Source organism: Chinchilla lanigera, unplaced genomic scaffold (genome assembly GCF_000276665.1).
Source record: "Chinchilla lanigera isolate Chin_1 unplaced genomic scaffold, ChiLan1.0 scaffold00060, whole genome shotgun sequence".
NCBI classification, from domain to species: domain Eukaryota; kingdom Metazoa; phylum Chordata; class Mammalia; order Rodentia; family Chinchillidae; genus Chinchilla; species Chinchilla lanigera.
Genome location: NW_004955461.1, coordinates 6,054,738 through 6,073,820, shown reverse-complemented (window position 1 = coordinate 6,073,820; position 19,083 = coordinate 6,054,738). Strand labels below are relative to the sequence as shown.

At 39.9% G+C, this 19,083-nt stretch overlaps 1 protein-coding gene across 1 annotated transcript; it reads left to right on the top strand.

Annotated features, from left to right (window-relative positions):
* The first annotated feature begins 4,480 nt into the window (after positions 1-4,480).
* On the top strand, positions 4,481-13,403 carry LOC102010344 (tubulin alpha-3 chain). The gene is made up of 5 exons (XM_005398006.1): positions 4,481-4,590; positions 8,425-8,647; positions 9,322-9,470; positions 9,761-10,441; positions 13,001-13,403. Exons 1-5 carry the CDS (start codon positions 4,588-4,590, stop codon positions 13,295-13,297), a joined length of 1,353 nt encoding a protein of 450 aa, XP_005398063.1. The 5' UTR covers positions 4,481-4,587; the 3' UTR covers positions 13,298-13,403.
* Positions 13,404-19,083: the final 5,680 nt, after the last annotated feature.

Sequence of the window (19,083 nt, the reverse complement as noted above, 5' to 3'; positions counted from 1 at the left end):
ATCTAGACCTAGTAGGAAAGAGGCTGATATCAGCCACCAAAACTGAAAATCACAGAATCTCATCTGTTTTGGAGACTTAACTCAGTAACTCGGTTCACACTGCCATAGCTGGTTGACTGACTAGGAAGCTAGATCCTCTTGAGAAAGGTTCTTGTACATGTAGTATAATAAGTTATCTTCCAGACTTTCCCTGGAGAAATATGTTCTATTGTCCCTAGTAAAGTGAAGTGGAGAAGTACAGTTTACTTGAAGACAATCAATTATAAGGGCTAAACTGATATTATCAGGGAAACTAAACTGTGATTCATTTTCAATTGTATTATAAAATGTCTCACTAGATCTTCAACCAGGGGCTAGTTTTGAATCTTCACAGGCATCCAGTGTTTTACTCTGACATTTTCTGCAATGCTTTTACCACCAACTACAGTCTTAAACTTCTTCTTCAAAAGATTCATAGAAAAGACTAACATATTTTTGAATATAGATTTCTAGTAATTTTAAGATCCTATCATTGAATTAGATGACAATTTCTACAACTCTAGTAGAAATGTAATGGCAGAAATTCCCCTGGCACAAATTGGGCTGTATTCCACAAGACCCGAGTCTACTGAGAACAAAACCAGAGTTTAATTTGAGGCTAGCCACCCTCATTTCCCTTGCCAACCTGGAAGCGGGCCAATGGCCAACTTTGTTTCACTTTATATACATTTTGGTTTCCACTGGCAACAGATTGGGATGTTATATTCGCTGACCCCGGTGGGCATATGGTGTTTCTCTCCTCCTGTTGGACCCCAGGTCAGTTGCAGGTCGCATGTGTAACCATGATAGATGTTTTCCCCATTATATTCCATTTGTCTCCTTTTTTACAACCTATGCATTCCTTTAGGGTTACAATGTTTACCTAGGGCCAGGAGATAGAACTGCCCAGGCAGGGTCACCGAGGGTTACCTAGGCTGAGGTGCCCCCTTATCTTGGGGAGACATTTCTGGGCAGTGTTGATCTGGGGAATTAGCTCTTGCACTGTCCCGGGAGGCTTCCCAAGGCACCATGCAGGCTTTTACCAAAACTATTTTATCTAAAATAATATGCTAAGATTCATTGCTTCCTACAGAAAAACTAGATTAACAAGACTGCAAATTTATAATCAAGCAAGGCAGACATGGTGATACAAGCCTCTAATGTAGTACTGTAGGATGCTGAGGCATGAGGATCAAAAGTTCCAGTCTAGCTTGGGCAATTTAGGGATTTAGGAAGACGATGTGTCAAAATAAAAACAAGAGCCGGGGGTGCAGCTCATGCAAAGGCCCTGAGTTCAGTCCCAGTGTCACACATCACACTTGCACACACACACACAAATGGACAATTACATGGGTCTGCAAACACTGATGTAAATGATGTAAAAATTATGTCTTTAATGGACTTTTTTTGACACACTGCTTTTAAAATGTTCTATTTTTCAGATTTAAGGAAATCCTTATTTTTATTCTCTTAAGCTATCTATAGCTTACAGTAATTTGATAAAATGTATCTAGTTTTTCCTTGCTCTTTCTTTTTTTTTTCAGCACTGAGGATCAAAACCAGGGTATACTACATGGTAGGCAAGACTCTTACAACTAAGCAACATCTGTGGTCCTGATAAGTGACTTTTGTTACTTTTTCTACTCAGAGTACATTCTAAATATCATGGCAGTATGATTGGTTCAGTGACAATTTGTTTTCTTTGTAGCACCACCTAACTGCAAACATTGGTTATACTACCAGGGTGTTGACTAAAGTGTCATACTTTCGGATGTGACCAGTCAACTTTAAGGAAACAAGTCTGACTTTATGGATGCAAAGGTTTTTTTTTCTTACCTTTTGGGTGTGGATGTGTGTGTGTGTGTGTGTGTGTGTGTGTGTGTGTATGCACATATGCACATGTGCACATGTGCATGCAATGTGCAACAAACTTTCAGACTTGTGCTTGCTAAAGAAGTGCTTTATCACTGAGCTACACCCAGCCCAGAACCCAGTGCTTATAAAGCCCTCTTAGAAAAGTTGGTCAGGTATTTAGCTTAACAGGTTCCTGGCCTTACAAGAGAATAAGGAATGTCAATGTCTTGCAGGTTTACACATTATTTTGGAGACAGCAAAAAGGGACAAATTCATGTAACCTATAGATATCGCATTTGAAGTGTCCATGTGAAGTCTTTACCTTGGCTTCTTAACTTTGAGATAGATGTTAATCTCCACCCTGAGATTCTTTGTATCTGTTCAACAAAGGAAACATAAAGGAGAGACTATATGATCAATCATTGTTCTTACTCTGTTTATAAATAATCAGGGCAAATTTAGTGAAACAAACTTATTTTACAAACAAATTAGTCTTATATTGATTATCTTTGATGGAAAGGGAGATAAGTATGAGGATAATTTTTATGTTTTGATGAATGCTGCTTATAATATATTCATATTAGGTGGCAAGCAGTGCCATTTCATTGACTTTAAGTGGTTGTTTTCCTTTTTGTAAACTGACTTGTGAACTTTTGTGCATGTGGTCAATAATTAGTATTTCAAGTTTCCTGATTTAGAATTACTAAAATCTAAAACTATGTGCCTGGGGGATATAGTTCAATGATAATTTTTCTGTGGCCTAGATTTGATCCTAGAATGATAAAAAAAATAAAAGAGAACAGAACAAAAAACTAAAATTACTAACTGAGCACAATGATTCACACTTATGGACCTGGTTACATGGGATCCTGAGAGGGAGCAATCACTTGAACCCAGGAGTTTGAGACCAGCATAGGACACATAGCAAAATCTCATTTAAAAACAAAAACAAAAAACAAAATAAAACCAAGATTTCTACTTTTCTGAAGTCTTAACTAGCTAAAATTGGACAATTACACATAAACAGTGAAATCATCATAAAAGATGATGTATAGACAGCCTTAATGCCTTACACTAGGTAAGAACATCTGAAAAGTTCATCAGAACATCCAGTGACATCACCAGAAATTCAAACCAAAAAACTAGAAAGTTGTATCAACATTGTCACACCCTGCCCAAATGCTTTAATCCAAATCCTTCTCAAGTGACTACCCTGTTGGTTCAAAACTGGATTTACATTTCCTTGTTTTTCTTTTGTTTTCATAAAAATATATCTTATTAAATACACTTTTTTCATACAATATAGAGGCCTACTCTAGATGGGAGGCTGCCTCCAAGATCATCTTCCACAATGCGACACAAATCCTTAAATCACGACCTATTGTCTCTTATTTCTATAAGATAATGACTAATATGATTTGATTCATGCTTTCCAGAATTTTTTATGGATGGAATTTCTATGTAATATTTTTTGACTGCAGTTCACCAGAGAAAACGTAAACCATGGATAAATGAGGATTGCCATGTAAGGGATTGAGTTTCATTGTTTCTTTAGGATTTCATTTCTTATTTCTTGTATGCTTTACTTCTCTTTATTTGACCATATATGCTCAATTTTTAGGCCCAGCTAAGACTCTCCCAAAGAACAGCTGCAAAAATGGTGGGATTCAGATCTCAGATTTGGGGCTGGGGGGGTAAACTGAGGGCATTATTAGCCTCCTTTCCAAGAACTATGGAAAATGTAAATCCCTTCACACAAGCCTTTGTGCCTACATGGATTAATTGCTTAGCCTCCTGTAGTGACCATTAATATGCATCCAACCTGCAACTGCTGCTGTCCAACTTCCACTCACCCCAGAAAGCCAAACTCCTTGGTCTGGCAACAATCACTTTGGTCGCACCTAGAGTTCCAGCATCACTCTCTTCACCATGGTCCACGTAGCCTATAGAACCTTCCAGCTCTCAGTCCTCTCTTTCCTAGTGCCTGAGCTTCCCACTCCATCCATCCCTCTGCTGGATGAGACACTTTTTGAGTCTTCCTTTGGAAGCTTCCACTCACAGATCTCTAAGTCTGGGAAGGGAGAGTTAATCCCTTCAGCAGTAATGCATCCAGGTCATGCCTCTGGGACTCAATCAGGTGATTCGCACCCTGTAATTGAGTAAGAGTCAGGTTAGTTAGGAATTAAAATTCTTACTAGTCCGCTATGCCAGTATTAGCACCAGTAAAAACTCCGCAGGCACTCTTGCATGTATTTCCAAGGGCTTTTGCCTGCAAAGACCTTTCATGTTAAAAGTCCTTCTCACACTGTAGTCTAAACAACAGTAATGTGTCCTTGTTGTCTAAAGATAGGTCCATGTTTGCCCCATAGCAGGGCGGTTCTTCCGTTGCCGCTCAGCAGGAAGCAACTGCGCAGGCCTGGCTCCACCTCTTACGGCCGAAATAGGAAGGGACGCTTCTCCCGCTCCACGCTTCCCGCCCAAAATGATGACCAATCAGAAAGATCCCTTGGCCAGTCAACTACAGCCAATCACTATTGAAATGCAGTCTGGAGCCGCCCTCAAACTGTTGGAGCCAATAGAAGCCGCGCGGGTGGTGACCAATCAGAACACGGCATACTGACTGGTGCCGGGCGGTCCGATTGCTGATCGGGCAGTTAGACGTGGACCGTCAGACAGAGGGGAGAGGACGCTGCTTGTAGCCAGGACGAAGTCATTATGGTAAGTCTTTTGCTAGCCTGGCTGGAACCTTAAGGAGGGCCGGCAGGGATGTGAAGGAGCCAGAGCAGCCCACGGCAGTAGCGAGGCCTTGGGAAACCAGCCTGTGGCGCCCGCATAGTGTGGGGGTGCACGTGCGGTGCCAATAGGGTGCCCCCTCTCCCTGCTTCCATCCCCCACCTCCAGGAAGTCTATCTCCCTGTTTGCTACTGCTCTTTTCTTTTTAAATTCTATTTATATTTTAGGTTTCTTGCACAAGAGAGACCATACATTAATTAACCTGTGTCCGACTTATTTCACTTAACATTATGGTCTCAAGTTCCATCTATTTTTTTTTTTTTTTTTAATGATTGGAAGTTGTCCTTCTTTATGGCTGAGTAACACTCCATTGTGTAAAATATACTACATTTTTATTTATCCATTTTTCTTTGTTGGTATTTATTAACTGTGTTTTTAGCTCTATTGGGGAAAATATCCTGGAGTGGTATAGCTGGGTCAAATAGACCTTCTATTTTTAGATTTTTGCATAATCTCCATACTGTTTTCTGTAATGGTTTTACTAGTTTGCATTTGCACCAACAGTATAGAAGGCTTCTATTTAAGCCTTCTCACATGTGTTTTTTGTGTTCTTGGTGGCAGCCATTCTTTCTGGAGTAAGGTGAAATCTCAGTGTTGTTTTGATTGCACTTCCTTAATGGTGAAAGATGTTGAACATGTTTTCATGTACATATTGGCCATGTGTACTGCTTTTTTGGAGAATTGTTTGTTCATTTCATTTTGCCCATTTCTATTAGTTCATTTGTTTTGAGGGGGTCTAATTTCTGTTAGTTGTTTATATATTATCAATATTAGGCCTCCATCAGAAGAGTACTGGAAAAATTTTTTTCAAATGCTTCACACAATATATATTCTTGTATCTTACTTTTTCAGTGCAGGAGAAAGTCCTGCTGTACTTCCATATTTCCAGCTATTCAAAAGGTTGACATAAGAGCATCACTTGAGCCCAGATAGTATGGACCAGCCTGAAAACAGCAAGACCCTGTCTCGAAAAATAATTTTAAAAAAGGATTGGGGGTGCAGCTAAAGTTTATAAAGTTTGGTAGCTTTCAAATTTTACCAAAAGCATATGTCTTTATTGCTCTGCAGGCCACTTTGGCATTCTCCTTCTGTAAAATTCGATTCTGAAGCTTTTCTGACTCGCAGAGCATAGAATTAAGGTCAGATGTTTCTCTTTTGTGGATCTGGGACTGACCCCAGGACCTTTGCACTCAGCAACATTCCCAACCCTTTTGTTCTTACCCTTCAAGGTACCTTGGATCATAGGCATACACTGTCAACACTGGCCAAGTTTTAGAACCAGGAGGCTGAGATGGGAGAATCACAAGTTTGAGACCAGCCTGGGTAACCTCGTAAGACACTGTCTCTAAAAAAGAGAAAGGGCTGGGTATGCAGCAAAGTAGTAGCGCACTTTCCTAGTCTTGGATTGAGTGTCCAGCACAATAAACAAACAGGTAAAATGTATGCACTGTAAAATACTCGGTTTTACACACATTCAGGTACACAGTTCAGTGACATTAAGCAGAGGTCCTGTGTAACCATCACCACCCCTGTCTTTTTCCACAACATTTCATTATTTCATTTCTTGCCTTTTTCTTCAGTGTGCAGTACACTATTAATCCCATTCATTATAGTTTTCATTTCAGACAATTAAATGAAAAATAGCTCTTTTTTATTATTAGACGTGTCTCTTTTTAATGCATTTTTTCTTTCACTCTCCTGAACATGTAAATATATAGCTTATTTTAATGTCCTAGTTTGCTAACTGTATCACCTAAGAAGTATAATTGAAAAGAATGACTAATGTTCAATTGAAAAGAAATTCATTACAGTACGTGACACACTGCCATTATTCCCCTCTCAAAATTCCTCCCCTCACTTCAAACGTACTTGTCCCATTTTGTTCTTACCACTTCCTGAAACCATTCTGAAGTCTGTTCTTCTTAGTATTTTTGCTTGCGATGTCCTGAATCAGTTCAAAATGTTTAAGGATAATTTCTGTTAAAAACATTACAGTGTGTCATTATCCACCTTACTTACTGGATCTGGCAGAGTGATAGGACTTCTGGCTTTTCCCCACAGTCAGATTGGCCATAAGATGTAAGTGTTTTGAATGATCCAGGCAGCCAGGACACCACAACTAAAGACAGTTAAGAAAGAGCACTTCCTGAGTGATAACATGGGATAAGGGTGTTTGAAACTAGGGTCTATTTTGAGGGGGCTTAATGGCAATGTGTCTTTCACTGTAACACATTTAAAAATTTAAATATTCGCCAAATATTTTGATCTTTAACCACACCTTGTGTGTCATTTCTAGGTTAGTTTTTATCAGTGGCTTTTTTCTTCATTATGGTCATATTTTTTTTTTTGTTTTGGTACTGATAGTGTTTTACTGACCTATATTCTTACTCCATTTTTTGTTTTATTTTGAGATAGGATCTGGCTAAGTTACCTGGACTGGTCTTGGACTTTTCTTCCGGCTGCTTTTACCTCCCAGACTACTAGAATTACAGATCCCTTTTACTTTTTAATATCTGAGGGTTTTTTTTTTTGCTTTTGTTTTTGTTTTTTTGCAGTACCGGGGATTGAACTTACGACCTTGCGCTTGCCAGGCAGGCCCTTATGCCACTGAGCTATATCCCCAGCCCCCTATCTGAGGGTTTTACATTGGCTATTGGACATTATGAATTTTAAAGTATTGGGTTTTATATTTTGGGGTCAGTCTTTTAGATATTTGGGGGCATTTTTCTGGAATGTAATTAATATGCCAATAAGCAGTTTTATCCTTGGGAAGCTTGCTTTTATGAGTGTTCAGAGCAGCCTATAGCACAGACCTCAGTTGGCCCCACTGCTAAGGCCTCTCTTCAGTGCTTTGTGAGTCGGGAAGTCTTAACACCAGTGCTTGGTTGGTAATATGAGCTGTTTCCTGCCCTAGGTTAGCTGCAGGGATTGCCCTGCATGCCTTTTTCTGGCTGCAGTAGCTTTATCGCTAGCCACATGTGCTGAGCATGACTTAGCTATAGACTCAGGCTAACTCTGCTCATTTACACAGAGCTCTTTCGGTGCTGCTGCTCTCTTGTCTGCTGTGTCCCACAACTTCTAGCTGCATCAACATCCTTTATACCAGATTGTGTCTTCTCAATCCAGGGAGATCCTTGAGCTTTTTTTTTTTTTTTGCCTTTTGTTCATCTCAGTGTGGTTTGGAAACTCCCTAAGCATCTGGGGTGATCAGGTGTACTTTATTTCTCTCTGATGAGTCACTGTCTTGTGCTGCCTTTCATGCAATGACTGAAAACGGTTACTTCATAATTTTGTCTGTGTTTTCAAACCATTGCTTAAGAAAAAATATTAAATCGGATCCTGGAATAGAAGCAGAAGCTCTTCAGTGCTCATTTTATATAGTTTCCAATATTTTTAATTGATTGCTTAGAGGATGAGTTTAGAGTGACCATATTCCTATTCATAGTTCAAGTATGTTTCTTTTTTTTTTTTTTTTTTTTTTTGGTTTTTCTCCGGTACCGGGAACCGAACTCACGACCTTGTGCTTGCCAGGCAGGCGCTTTTGCCACTGAGCTAAATCCCCAGCCCCTCAAGTATGTTTCTGTTCATGTTGGTTAAGCAGTTGTTCTGATATAAAATGATTGGGAATTTATGGGACATTATGTCTGAGAAAACCTTAAACCAAAATACTGATTTATAACATCAAAGCATATTTACATTTTATATAATTTCAATTGTTTTGAAGATGAATGGGTTTCATGTTTATGTTCTGGTTTTCAGCGCGAGTGCATCTCTATCCATGTGGGTCAAGCGGGTGTCCAGATTGGCAATGCCTGCTGGGAATTATACTGTCTTGAACATGGAATTCAGCCTGATGGTCAGATGCCAAGTGACAAAACCATTGGCGGTGGGGACGACTCATTCAACACGTTTTTCAGTGAGACTGGCGCTGGCAAGCACGTACCCAGAGCAGTGTTTGTAGACCTGGAGCCTACTGTGGTTGGTATGTGCTGAGGCCCCAGATGGGAGCCTACCTAGAGCGGGTGGGAGAGTCTTAATAAAGCCTCACATGGTGTCTGAATCTCACGATACCATGGAGATTGTCACACTGGTACACAAGATTTTTTACCTGCTCACAGACATAGCAAAGCAAGTATAGAACATTTAATTTGATTTCTCAAGATTAAAAGCCCAAAGCAGTTCCAGTAAGAGATGAGAAATAATACCTTTCACTACCCCCAGTAGATGATAGAATGTGACTTTACAGCCTGTGAGACCCAGGCCACATAGGGTCCCCTGGTGGGATGGTTCTACCAAAGGCATGCTGACATGGTTACTGGCCAGTTTATAAAGAAGTTACTCCTTTGATCTAGCAAGAGGTAGAGAAGAAATATGTACCCATTGAATCACTTATTTGAGCATGTGATTTTTTTTCTTAAGTTGGAACTTTTTTCTCTTAAGTAGGAACTGGATCTGCTGGTCTTTGTACCATAAATTGACTTTATCTTCCTAGAGACATTAAGTGCATTTGTGGTTTGCCAAAACATTTTTTACAAGAGGTAGTGTTGACCTTCCATGAACACTGTGCTTTGTAGAATAAAACCATCCCCCATGTGTGTACTCATGGTGAGTACAATAAATCTGAAATACTCACTAAAGTACTTGATCTCTTTGTAGATGAAGTACGCACGGGGACCTACAGGCAGCTCTTCCACCCAGAGCAGCTGATCACAGGGAAGGAAGATGCAGCCAATAATTATGCCAGAGGCCATTACACCATTGGCAAGGAGATTGTGGACCTGGTCCTGGACCGGATACGCAAACTGGTAAGAAGAGCACCGGAAAGGCTTCATGTTGATGTCTTTCTATATGGAAGGGAGGTGGCCTTGTGAAGGTCAGAATCAGGTCCAGCTGAGTCTGCAAGGTCTTAATGTATAATGTCTGTTGGTGATCTTTATTGTCTGCTGTCTTTTGCTTCTAAGGATAATGTGTGTTTGTTATTGATGATTTGAGTCCATATCAACTTTCAGAGATAGAAAGAAGTGAGCCTGGCTTATTAGAGATTGGTGGCATGATTTCTACAGATATTGGCTCATGTCATCTGATTTCTCAACAGGCAGATTTGTGCACAGGACTGCAAGGCTTTCTCATCTTTCACAGCTTTGGAGGTGGCACTGGCTCTGGGTTTGCATCCCTGCTCATGGAGCGGCTCTCAGTAGACTACGGCAAGAAATCCAAGCTGGAATTTGCTATTTACCCAGCCCCTCAGGTTTCCACAGCCGTCGTGGAGCCCTACAACTCTATCCTGACCACCCACACAACCCTGGAACACTCTGACTGTGCCTTCATGGTAGATAATGAAGCCATCTATGACATCTGTCGACGCAACCTGGATATCGAACGCCCCACATACACCAACCTCAATCGTCTGATTGGCCAAATTGTGTCATCTATCACTGCCTCCCTGCGGTTTGATGGGGCTCTGAATGTGGACTTGACAGAATTCCAAACGAACCTGGTACCATACCCCCGCATCCACTTCCCCCTGGCCACCTATGCCCCAGTCATCTCTGCTGAGAAGGCCTACCATGAACAGCTCTCTGTGGCTGAGATCACCAATGCCTGCTTTGAGCCAGCCAATCAGATGGTCAAGTGCGACCCTCGTCACGGAAAGTATATGGCCTGCTGCATGTTGTACAGGGGGGACGTGGTCCCAAAAGATGTCAATGCTGCCATTGCCACCATCAAGACCAAACGTACCATCCAGTTTGTGGATTGGTGCCCAACTGGATTTAAGGTAGGATGGACTCAGTGATACATAGTCATTTATCTGTCGGGATTGCAAAATCATTGTACTCCTGAGGGAGGACTAGCACATCCTTTGGGGAGACTACCACTTTTCATGTTAGCTAAACTGCGAGGAGAACACACAAAATAATAATTTGCTATGTGTTTTTTACTTTAGCAAATATATCATGTACTTTTTTGCCACCCTTTAAAGTTCATGGGGGTAATATTACCAATACCTGTTATTTTATTTTACTTATTTATTTCTTTTTTGTTTTGTTTTTTTTCTGGTACCAGGAATCAAACTCATGACCTTGCGCTTGCCAGGCAGGCGCTGTGCCGCTGAGCTAAATCCCCAGCCCAATAGCTGTTATTTTAGATGACTGAGCAGGGCTGGGGCTATAGCTCAAGTCAGTGATGGAATGCTTACCTAGCCCTGTGTGAAGCCTTGGATTCAATATCCAGTCCATAAAGAATTTAAAATATAATAGAAGACTGAGGCTGAGACTTCTTGAGGTGTCCAAAGCCTTGATGTTCGGACTGCCGACCCTGGTCTCACTTCCCCATTACTCCACTTAAGGCATTTGTCAGGTTCTGTGATACCATTATGTGTGGTAGAAATGATGGGTCTTAGACTTCATGACCTCAGTCACCTGATTCACTGAATTTTAGGCAACACTTGTGATTTTGTAAATACAATTTTATATTTGTCTCATCAAACTGTGTCAAAGCCTGACTTCTCCATCACAAGGGAACTGCCCTGCTACTTCAAATGGGATCCAAAATGTGTATCTTAGTATTGACTGTGTGGCAAAGGGAAGATCTCTCTTCTTTCTCCAAATTGGCCTGGCAGCTCTGCCTCACACACAAAATCACTGAAAATTATGATGGCCCCCAGTGTTTAAGGTTACAATGAGATGTCTACCAAGGGAAAAGCACCATGTATTTGGAAGCCACATCTTAAAATGTCAGGCTGTAGGACCTATTGTGATTACTGGGCTAAATGCCTCACTATACCTGTGTTCTACAACTTTTGGACCTGTAGTTTGTTAATACCGCTTGTCCACGGTGGTTTTCCCTTTATACTAAAGTTGTGGACACCACAGCTCTGATTAATTCCTAAGCCTTTGGGATTTGCAAGTTCCAGGGTCATTCTAGATTGAAAATGACATGAAAAGAGTCACAGGAGTATGCATATTGTTCTAACTATGAATGGCTACAGCCTGGCTATTAGACATAACGTGTTGAACTCTGTCAGACCCACTTTACAAAGACACCCTGGCAAAGACTACCTGTGAAAGTTTGTAAGTTGCTAGACTTAAAAAAAAGTAAGTCACAGAAAAAGGTAAAATCTGCAACAGATTTCTCCAACTTGGAAATAGATATTAAATTTTATATAGGAGGATTGCTGGCCTTAGAGGTTATAGGTAGGAATTGAAATCTTCCATTCTGTGTGTTCAATTATCTGGAATTGAGCAGAGGAATTTTTTCTTAAGTCAGTAAGAGTTTTAGAAGATGAAGCTATTCAAGGCAGCCTCAAGTGACAGGCACTGTGAAAGATGTGGTGTTTTCCCTACATTTTTCCCCCTGAGTTCCATGAGCCAATATGGAGGTTGGTCTGTGGGTTTAAAATAGCATGGAACGCTGAAAACCTAAAGTCCTTTTCCTCTTCCCCAGACCATTTTTGTCCTCTGAGGGATGTTCTGTGAATATTCAGTGTATTTGATGCATTTTGTGCAGGTGACTTTGGCTGACAAAAGACCCATAGACACAGGCAAAAGATGCATATTCCTTTTCTGGAAGTAGCAGCTCCATCTTACTGCACACAGATGGCCACACAGAACAGAAAACTGGTAGCACTGCCACTTGAAGAAGGTGGTTGACCTGGCCTTAAAATTGGTAGGAAGATAACTCTTTTTTCTTTCGTACCCAGAATCGAACTCATGACCTCAAGCTTGCCAGGCAAGTGCTTATGCTGCTGAGCTACATCCCCAGCTAGGAAGATAACTCTTGAGTAGAGTGAGAAACCTGTGTGCCCATCTTCTTGCCCTGCCAACTCCTCTGGAGCCTGGCTTTGTGCCTAAGTGCTGCTAACTACTGTCTGTTCACCAGGGCAGGGAAGGGTCACTGCTTCAGCACATTCCCAGATATTTATTCTCCTTCAGTGCCAGCATGATAGTCCCCTGCCTATCCAAGGTTTTAGCCAAAGTATATTACTGGGTAAGGTTGTTTACACATAAATACATAGACTTCACTCACTTTTCTTTTTACTTCGCAGTTTGGACATGCTATGTGCCAGGACAGGATTCTCATTCTTTTACTCTTTGGATGTATAACATTTTTAAATCATTCTCTATGATGAACGTTTGTTTCCAGTTTTGCCACATAGATAAATTTATTCATGCTCATGTGTTGGTAAATGAGGAAGTGAAATTCTAGGGTCAAAGGATATCAAATGTTGATAGATAAAGCAAGATATGTAGTACCAGTTTTTACAGAGCATTGTTTCAGTAAACTGTCATTTATAAAACCACTACAGTATTCACTGTCTGTTCCCTTTCTCTGGCAGGTGGGCATTAACTACCAGCCCCCCACTGTGGTCCCAGGGGGAGACCTGGCCAAGGTGCAGCGGGCTGTGTGCATGCTGAGCAACACCACTGCCATCGCTGAGGCCTGGGCCCGCCTGGACCACAAGTTCGATCTCATGTATGCCAAGCGGGCCTTTGTGCACTGGTATGTAGGAGAAGGCATGGAGGAAGGGGAGTTCTCTGAGGCCCGGGAGGACCTGGCAGCGCTGGAGAAGGATTATGAAGAAGTGGGCGTGGATTCCGTGGAAGCAGAGGCGGAAGAAGGAGAGGAATACTGAGCAGGAGGATGCAGCTGGCAGACATTCTGACTTCTGCTGTTGCTGCCATGCATCAACATGGCTGCCTTCAGTTGTTTACAATTAAAATTTCTGTATAAATGCCGAATCTGTGCTGTGCCTTCTCTTTGCTCACAGGTCTGGATAAAGTCTGGAAAGCTGGTCTAGGCTCCATAGTCTGCTGTACTGCAATGGGGTGTAGGGACAGCACTGCATTAATGTGTGAAGAACCACTGCTGATGTGACTTGATCTGAGGAAAATCATATTGCAAATCCCAGGTTTCAACCATAAAGATTTACCAATTTAAAAAACCCTCAGCTTTCCACTGAATTTGCTATTCAGGAGCTTCTGCATTGGTGAGACATGTTGACCAAAGGAGACGTTTAAAATGGAGGATTTGAAGCTGAAGTCTGTGGGTAGGGACTGTCGACAAAATCCCTAAAACTAGACCAAATTTAAAAGACAGCCTGCGTTTTGAAGAAGGAGGTATTAAGTTCTGCATGGCATGCATGTTTCACAGATATTCATGGCACACCCAAGTTGATGTCACTACAGAGTCGTTTGGAGACAGTTCTCCCACCCCCTGCCCAAGCACGGCCGCTTCTGCCCAACAGTAGCATGAGCAGTCCTGTAAGGAGTGCTGGCCCTTCCATTTCAAGGAAGGTCTTCAATCTCTATAAAAGATCTGGAAATACACATATTTGCTTTCAGGTTTAAAATGGTCCAAATAGGCAAGGTCACTGGTTTAAGCCACTTGGCTTGGCCGTAGCATACCTAGTACTACTAGCACATGGAACATTATAAATGTTTATTTTTTTTCCATAGTGTGACTTGAATTTGGTGTAGTGTATTCTAGGCAAGTATTTAGCACTGAGATACTTCTGCAGCTTTTTATTTTTGATGCAGGGTCTCCTAAGTTGCCAGGCTGGCCTTGGAACTTTCAGTCCTGCCTCAGCCCCTTGAGTAGCTAGAATAACAAGATGCTTCTATACTCTCTGTGATCTTTGTGTTTTAATATATCCAGAATTGATAAAGAATATCTGATCCAGACTCCCAACTATTCTGAAAGGTTTAACGGAAGAAATAGCATGTATCCTCAATTGGTAGATGGTAGTGCCCATCAGGCTACCCGGGCTGTCTCTGTCCCTGTCCTACATGCTGCTTTGAGAGGTGCTTTCCCCAACCCACCCACTTTGGCATCCTGGTGGCGCTGGGCTCCTAGGGTACCTCCTGGCTGGGTCTTTGCCAGCTGCCATGTTCTGCAGTGTGGCTGGTCCCACTGAGAGTGGAGCCACCCTGGTATCTTCTCCCTGAGAAGACAAGAACACAAGTGTCAGGAACTGGGGCAAACTCCACTGTCATAGAGCACCTGCTGTATTTGTGTTCTTTGAGCAGTATGTTGACACAGTATTTAAGCTGTTCTAGCCAAGGATCCCACACTGGCTTAATGTCATGATGTGCAGAATGCCTAAATTATCAATTTCAGAGAAGGCCTTGAAAATGTGCCAAGGGTGTTCCAGGTGTCCTAAGATCTAAGCAGGAATGCTTTGAAAACCCATACACCATGTTCCTAGTGAGGGAAAGGTAAACCCGGCTGGTCTTTTGTCCTGAAAAATATGTGTGATGCACCTGTCCCTTAACACATGGCAGGAGGTAGAGGCCTCTGCCTGCTCTCCCATGCACGCTCACACTGAACCATCCATCACAACTGCCTCAAACAGAGTTTGACAGGCAGGAAACAGCAGTCAGGACTGAAGACAAATTTCTGATTTTGGAATCTCGGGTATTTTTACTTCTTGGGTAACCTTCAAACACTGTTCTCCAGCCTCTTACTCTTAGGCTTAGCTTCTGATTGCATGACTGGGTTCCTGTTGAGGTTTGAATATTTGAAACTGACTACTAGGTAGTCACCGACTACCTGCTGTTTCTTGTATTCCTCAATCAATAATTTGTTTATTCTCATAGTTTTTGTGAAGATAGTCAGCAAGTCTTCAGCCATACTTCGGCCGAAGCTAAGGGTGTTGACAGCTTCTGCAAGACTAGAAGGCACAGTATGGACAGCACATGTGCAAGTGTAGGCTTGTTCACATCTGGATTCAGTCCTTCCCATGTGCAGAGCCATAGTCTGTTGTCTGGCCTGGGCAAGTCTTTCCTGGAGGCTTCAACCAGGGTGTGTGTCCCCTGTTTGACCCATTGTGCTTTGGGTCACTTGAGGCTAAACTGAGGCCCTGGGCATTTTTTGACACTGATCAATTTGTGTAGTACCTTGGCTGAAATACTGAAAGGTCAACTATGTAGTAAATATAAAAACCAGCCCTGGCCACAGCCGCATTTCTGTGCCTAGCCAGACTTTTTGAATTTCACATAAACATATGCTGACCCCTTCACTGGAGACATGCCCTAGGTGAACTTCTCCTTCACTGTATCTATGCAGAACATGCTACAACTCCTCCATGTAAGCTGCCCTAATACTTTGGACTGATCACCCTGATATTTAGTACTTCTTTCTTGTGCCGCTGGCCTCAGTCTAGGATGTAGTTCATAGAGGGTCTTCTATCATTAGTGAAAATAATTCACAGTAAACGGAGCACTTCTTTCATAGTTTTCTAGAACTGTGAAGAATATAAGCACATTCCAGAAGAAAGATCCATTCAGATATACAAGTACTAGTCAGGCGTGGTGGTACACACCTGCATCCCAGCACTAAAGTACTGCAAATTTGAATCCTGCCTGGGCAACTCAGACATTGTTTCAAAATTTTAAAAAAATGCATGAATGAATAAATAGATAAGTACATAAATAGGATTGGGGTTGTACAACAGTGGTAGTGTACCCCTGGATTCAATCCCGAATAGCACAAGTAAAATAAACAAGTATTAAAAATGTAAAATATGCAAAGGCTGGCATTTAATAAATCATTATGAAGCATACAAAAATCGCAAATATTTGACTTATATGAGCAGAAAATTAATCTTGAAATTGAAGACCTAATATAAAATGTTAAAAATTACAGACAAGGGTATTAAAATGGCTAATATAACTGTGCTATCAATAGAAAAAGCTAAGTAGATTCCTAAAAGATAGGAAAAATCCAAGTTAAAGTTATAGAGTTGAAAATTTTGATATTTTAAAAATATAATGGATATATTCACTAAATATAGCAATAAAATTATATAAAATACAGAAAAAAATAATGAATAAATAGAGCATTTATGGGTTTAGGACACACTAATAAGGCCTAATGATAAAAATTTCCCAAATTTGATTCAATTCTTAAATCCTCAGGCTCAAGAGTTCAGTAAGCCTAAGTCAAGAAATATGAAAAAAACTGATTCAGGAAACAAATCTAATTGCTCTTAATTAGTGCTAAAAGAACAGTTCTTAAAATGGCCTACAAAGACATTATACAGAAGAAAAATACTGATGGTGACTTTCTCTTTGGAAACAGTGTAAGGCCATGGAGCAGCAAATTTAAAGCTCCAATAGAAAGAAAAATTTATTATTATTTTTTTTTTTTTTGGTTTTTCTCCGGTACCGGGAACCGAACTCACGACGTTGCGCTTGCCAGGCAGGCGCTTTTGCCGCTGAGCTAAATCCCCAGCCCGAAAAATTTATTATATAGATCTACACACACTAAAATATTTTCAAATACCTTTGTTCTGAGACAACTTGTACTGTAATAAAAGCTGAAGTCTTTAAGCCTGAAAAGAATTATTCCCATTTCCAAATCCAAATGTAGATACTTGTGACAGCATAAAAAACACTAGAAAGGATAACTATGGTGGTAGATAAAGAATTTTATTTTCCAATTATTTAAATCCTCTTAAAAAGTAATTGACAGCTAAAGCAAAATAATAATGTAATTGATATATATTTCTTAAAACATATGGAATCAGCACAAAAGTTGGAAAAGGATGTATATTACTGGAAGTTTCTTATGCTATGATGAAGTAACAAAACATCATCTAAAGATAGGCTGTGATATTTCAAAAATGTATCCCATAAAACCAAAGGCAATACAAAAGAAAAGGATCTAAAAAAGAAAATAAAATCATAAGAAAAGAAAAAATAGAATAAAGAATTTAAAAGTAGACAAGAAAACAATAAAGACTAAAAGAATAGCTAAAAAGATGATAGATTGGAAATCTAACAATAGCCAATGATCATATAGGTACAAATGACCAAAATTAAAGGCAGAGGTGGCTTTATTAGATTAAAAAAAATACTACATTTTTACCTTGTACACCAACCATATTTTACACATAAAGACACAGGTAGGTTCAAAGAACATACATGAAAAGTATGTAAGTAACAAGGGATCTGCCATGCTGATATTAGTCAAAATAAATCTAGTGGCTATATCATGTATTATTATCAGCAGCTGTAGATAGCAGAGGAGATACTATGGCCAGGGCTTGAAAAGATTATATCATACTAAAAGGCGATTCAACTCATCAAGGAGAAACAGCAACTCAAAATACTGTATTTTGAAAGTAATAGGAAAACATATAAGAACAGGACAAATGAAAGTCCGATAAAATACAGGAAAAAATAAATCCACAAGTATAGTCAATTACTTTAATTCTCTTCATAATAATTTATGAAATAAAAACAATTAACAGTAGAAAACTGTCACCATCAACCAACATAGATTAATTTATATTTCTATAACACATCACCCACTAGCAAAAAAAAAAATCCATTTTTTTTCACATGGAACATTTATTGAGGTAGACTTTATTCCTAACCACAAAAAACATTTCAATAAATTTAAAATAATTCAGTTTATACAAAGGTCTTCCTGTGACTATAATGGGATTAAATTAGAAATCAATAGCAAAAAATTCCAAAATGTAGATCAAAAACATTTTGAAACTAAAGACTACCTTTCTAAATAAGTAGGGGATCACTGATAAAATAAGGAAAGAAAACTCAAAGTATTTATTGCACTAAATAAAAATGAAAACACAGCATAACAGTTAGTGAGATCCACCAAAGTAGTACTTAGAAATACATAGTACCACACACCTATCTCATATCTATGACCTCAACTTCACAAGAGGTTAGAATAAAAAAAGAGCAAGTTACCTAAAGCAAATAAGAGAATAGACATCAATGAAATAAAATTCAGAAAACTGAGAAAGTCAATCAAACTATTTTTGATATTTATTTAAAAGGAAAATAGAAATTGCCAGTGTCAGGAATGAAAGGAAGCTGAACATGATGGTACATGCCTGTCATCCCAAAACTCTAGAAGACTGAGGCAGGAGTATTGCAAACTCAAACAGCTTGAGCAACTTAATGACTTGACAGAATCCTGTCTCAAAATAAAAAAATTTAAAAAAGGATGGGAGAAATAGCTGAGCATGAAGCCCTTGTGTCCAAACCCCAATTATATATAACTGTGAGAGAACACATCAATATATCATTATGGATTCTATACATATTAAAAAGCAAATAAAAGAATAGTATTATTAATTTCATGCCAATAATTTTGACAATGTAGATAGTATAAAGATATCCATGAAAGAAGTGCAAAAATATAATGTATAATCTACCAAAGCTCACTCAAGAAGAAGTAGAAAATCTGAATAGTCCTGTCTATATTGAAGACATTAAGATTATAATTGAAACTTCCTCAGGGGCCTCTTCTTTTGGAAGAATTCAGCGGGCATAATGTATTTCTTTTGCTACTGAATACAACTAACCCCCCAGATATTATATATAAAACAGACATAAGAACACCCTGAAAAAGAAAAAAAGATGGGAAAATGGCTGGGGATTCAGA

What these genes read in the sequence shown, in the direction of transcription:
- LOC102010344 (XM_005398006.1), top strand. An exon ending in CCTGGAGCCTACTGTGGTTG is followed by an intron (nt 8,648 to 9,321) that starts GTATGTGCTGAG and finishes ATCTCTTTGTAG; the next exon opens with ATGAAGTACGCACGGGGACC. An exon ending in GGTGCCCAACTGGATTTAAG is followed by an intron (nt 10,442 to 13,000) that starts GTAGGATGGACT and finishes TTTCTCTGGCAG; the next exon opens with GTGGGCATTAACTACCAGCC.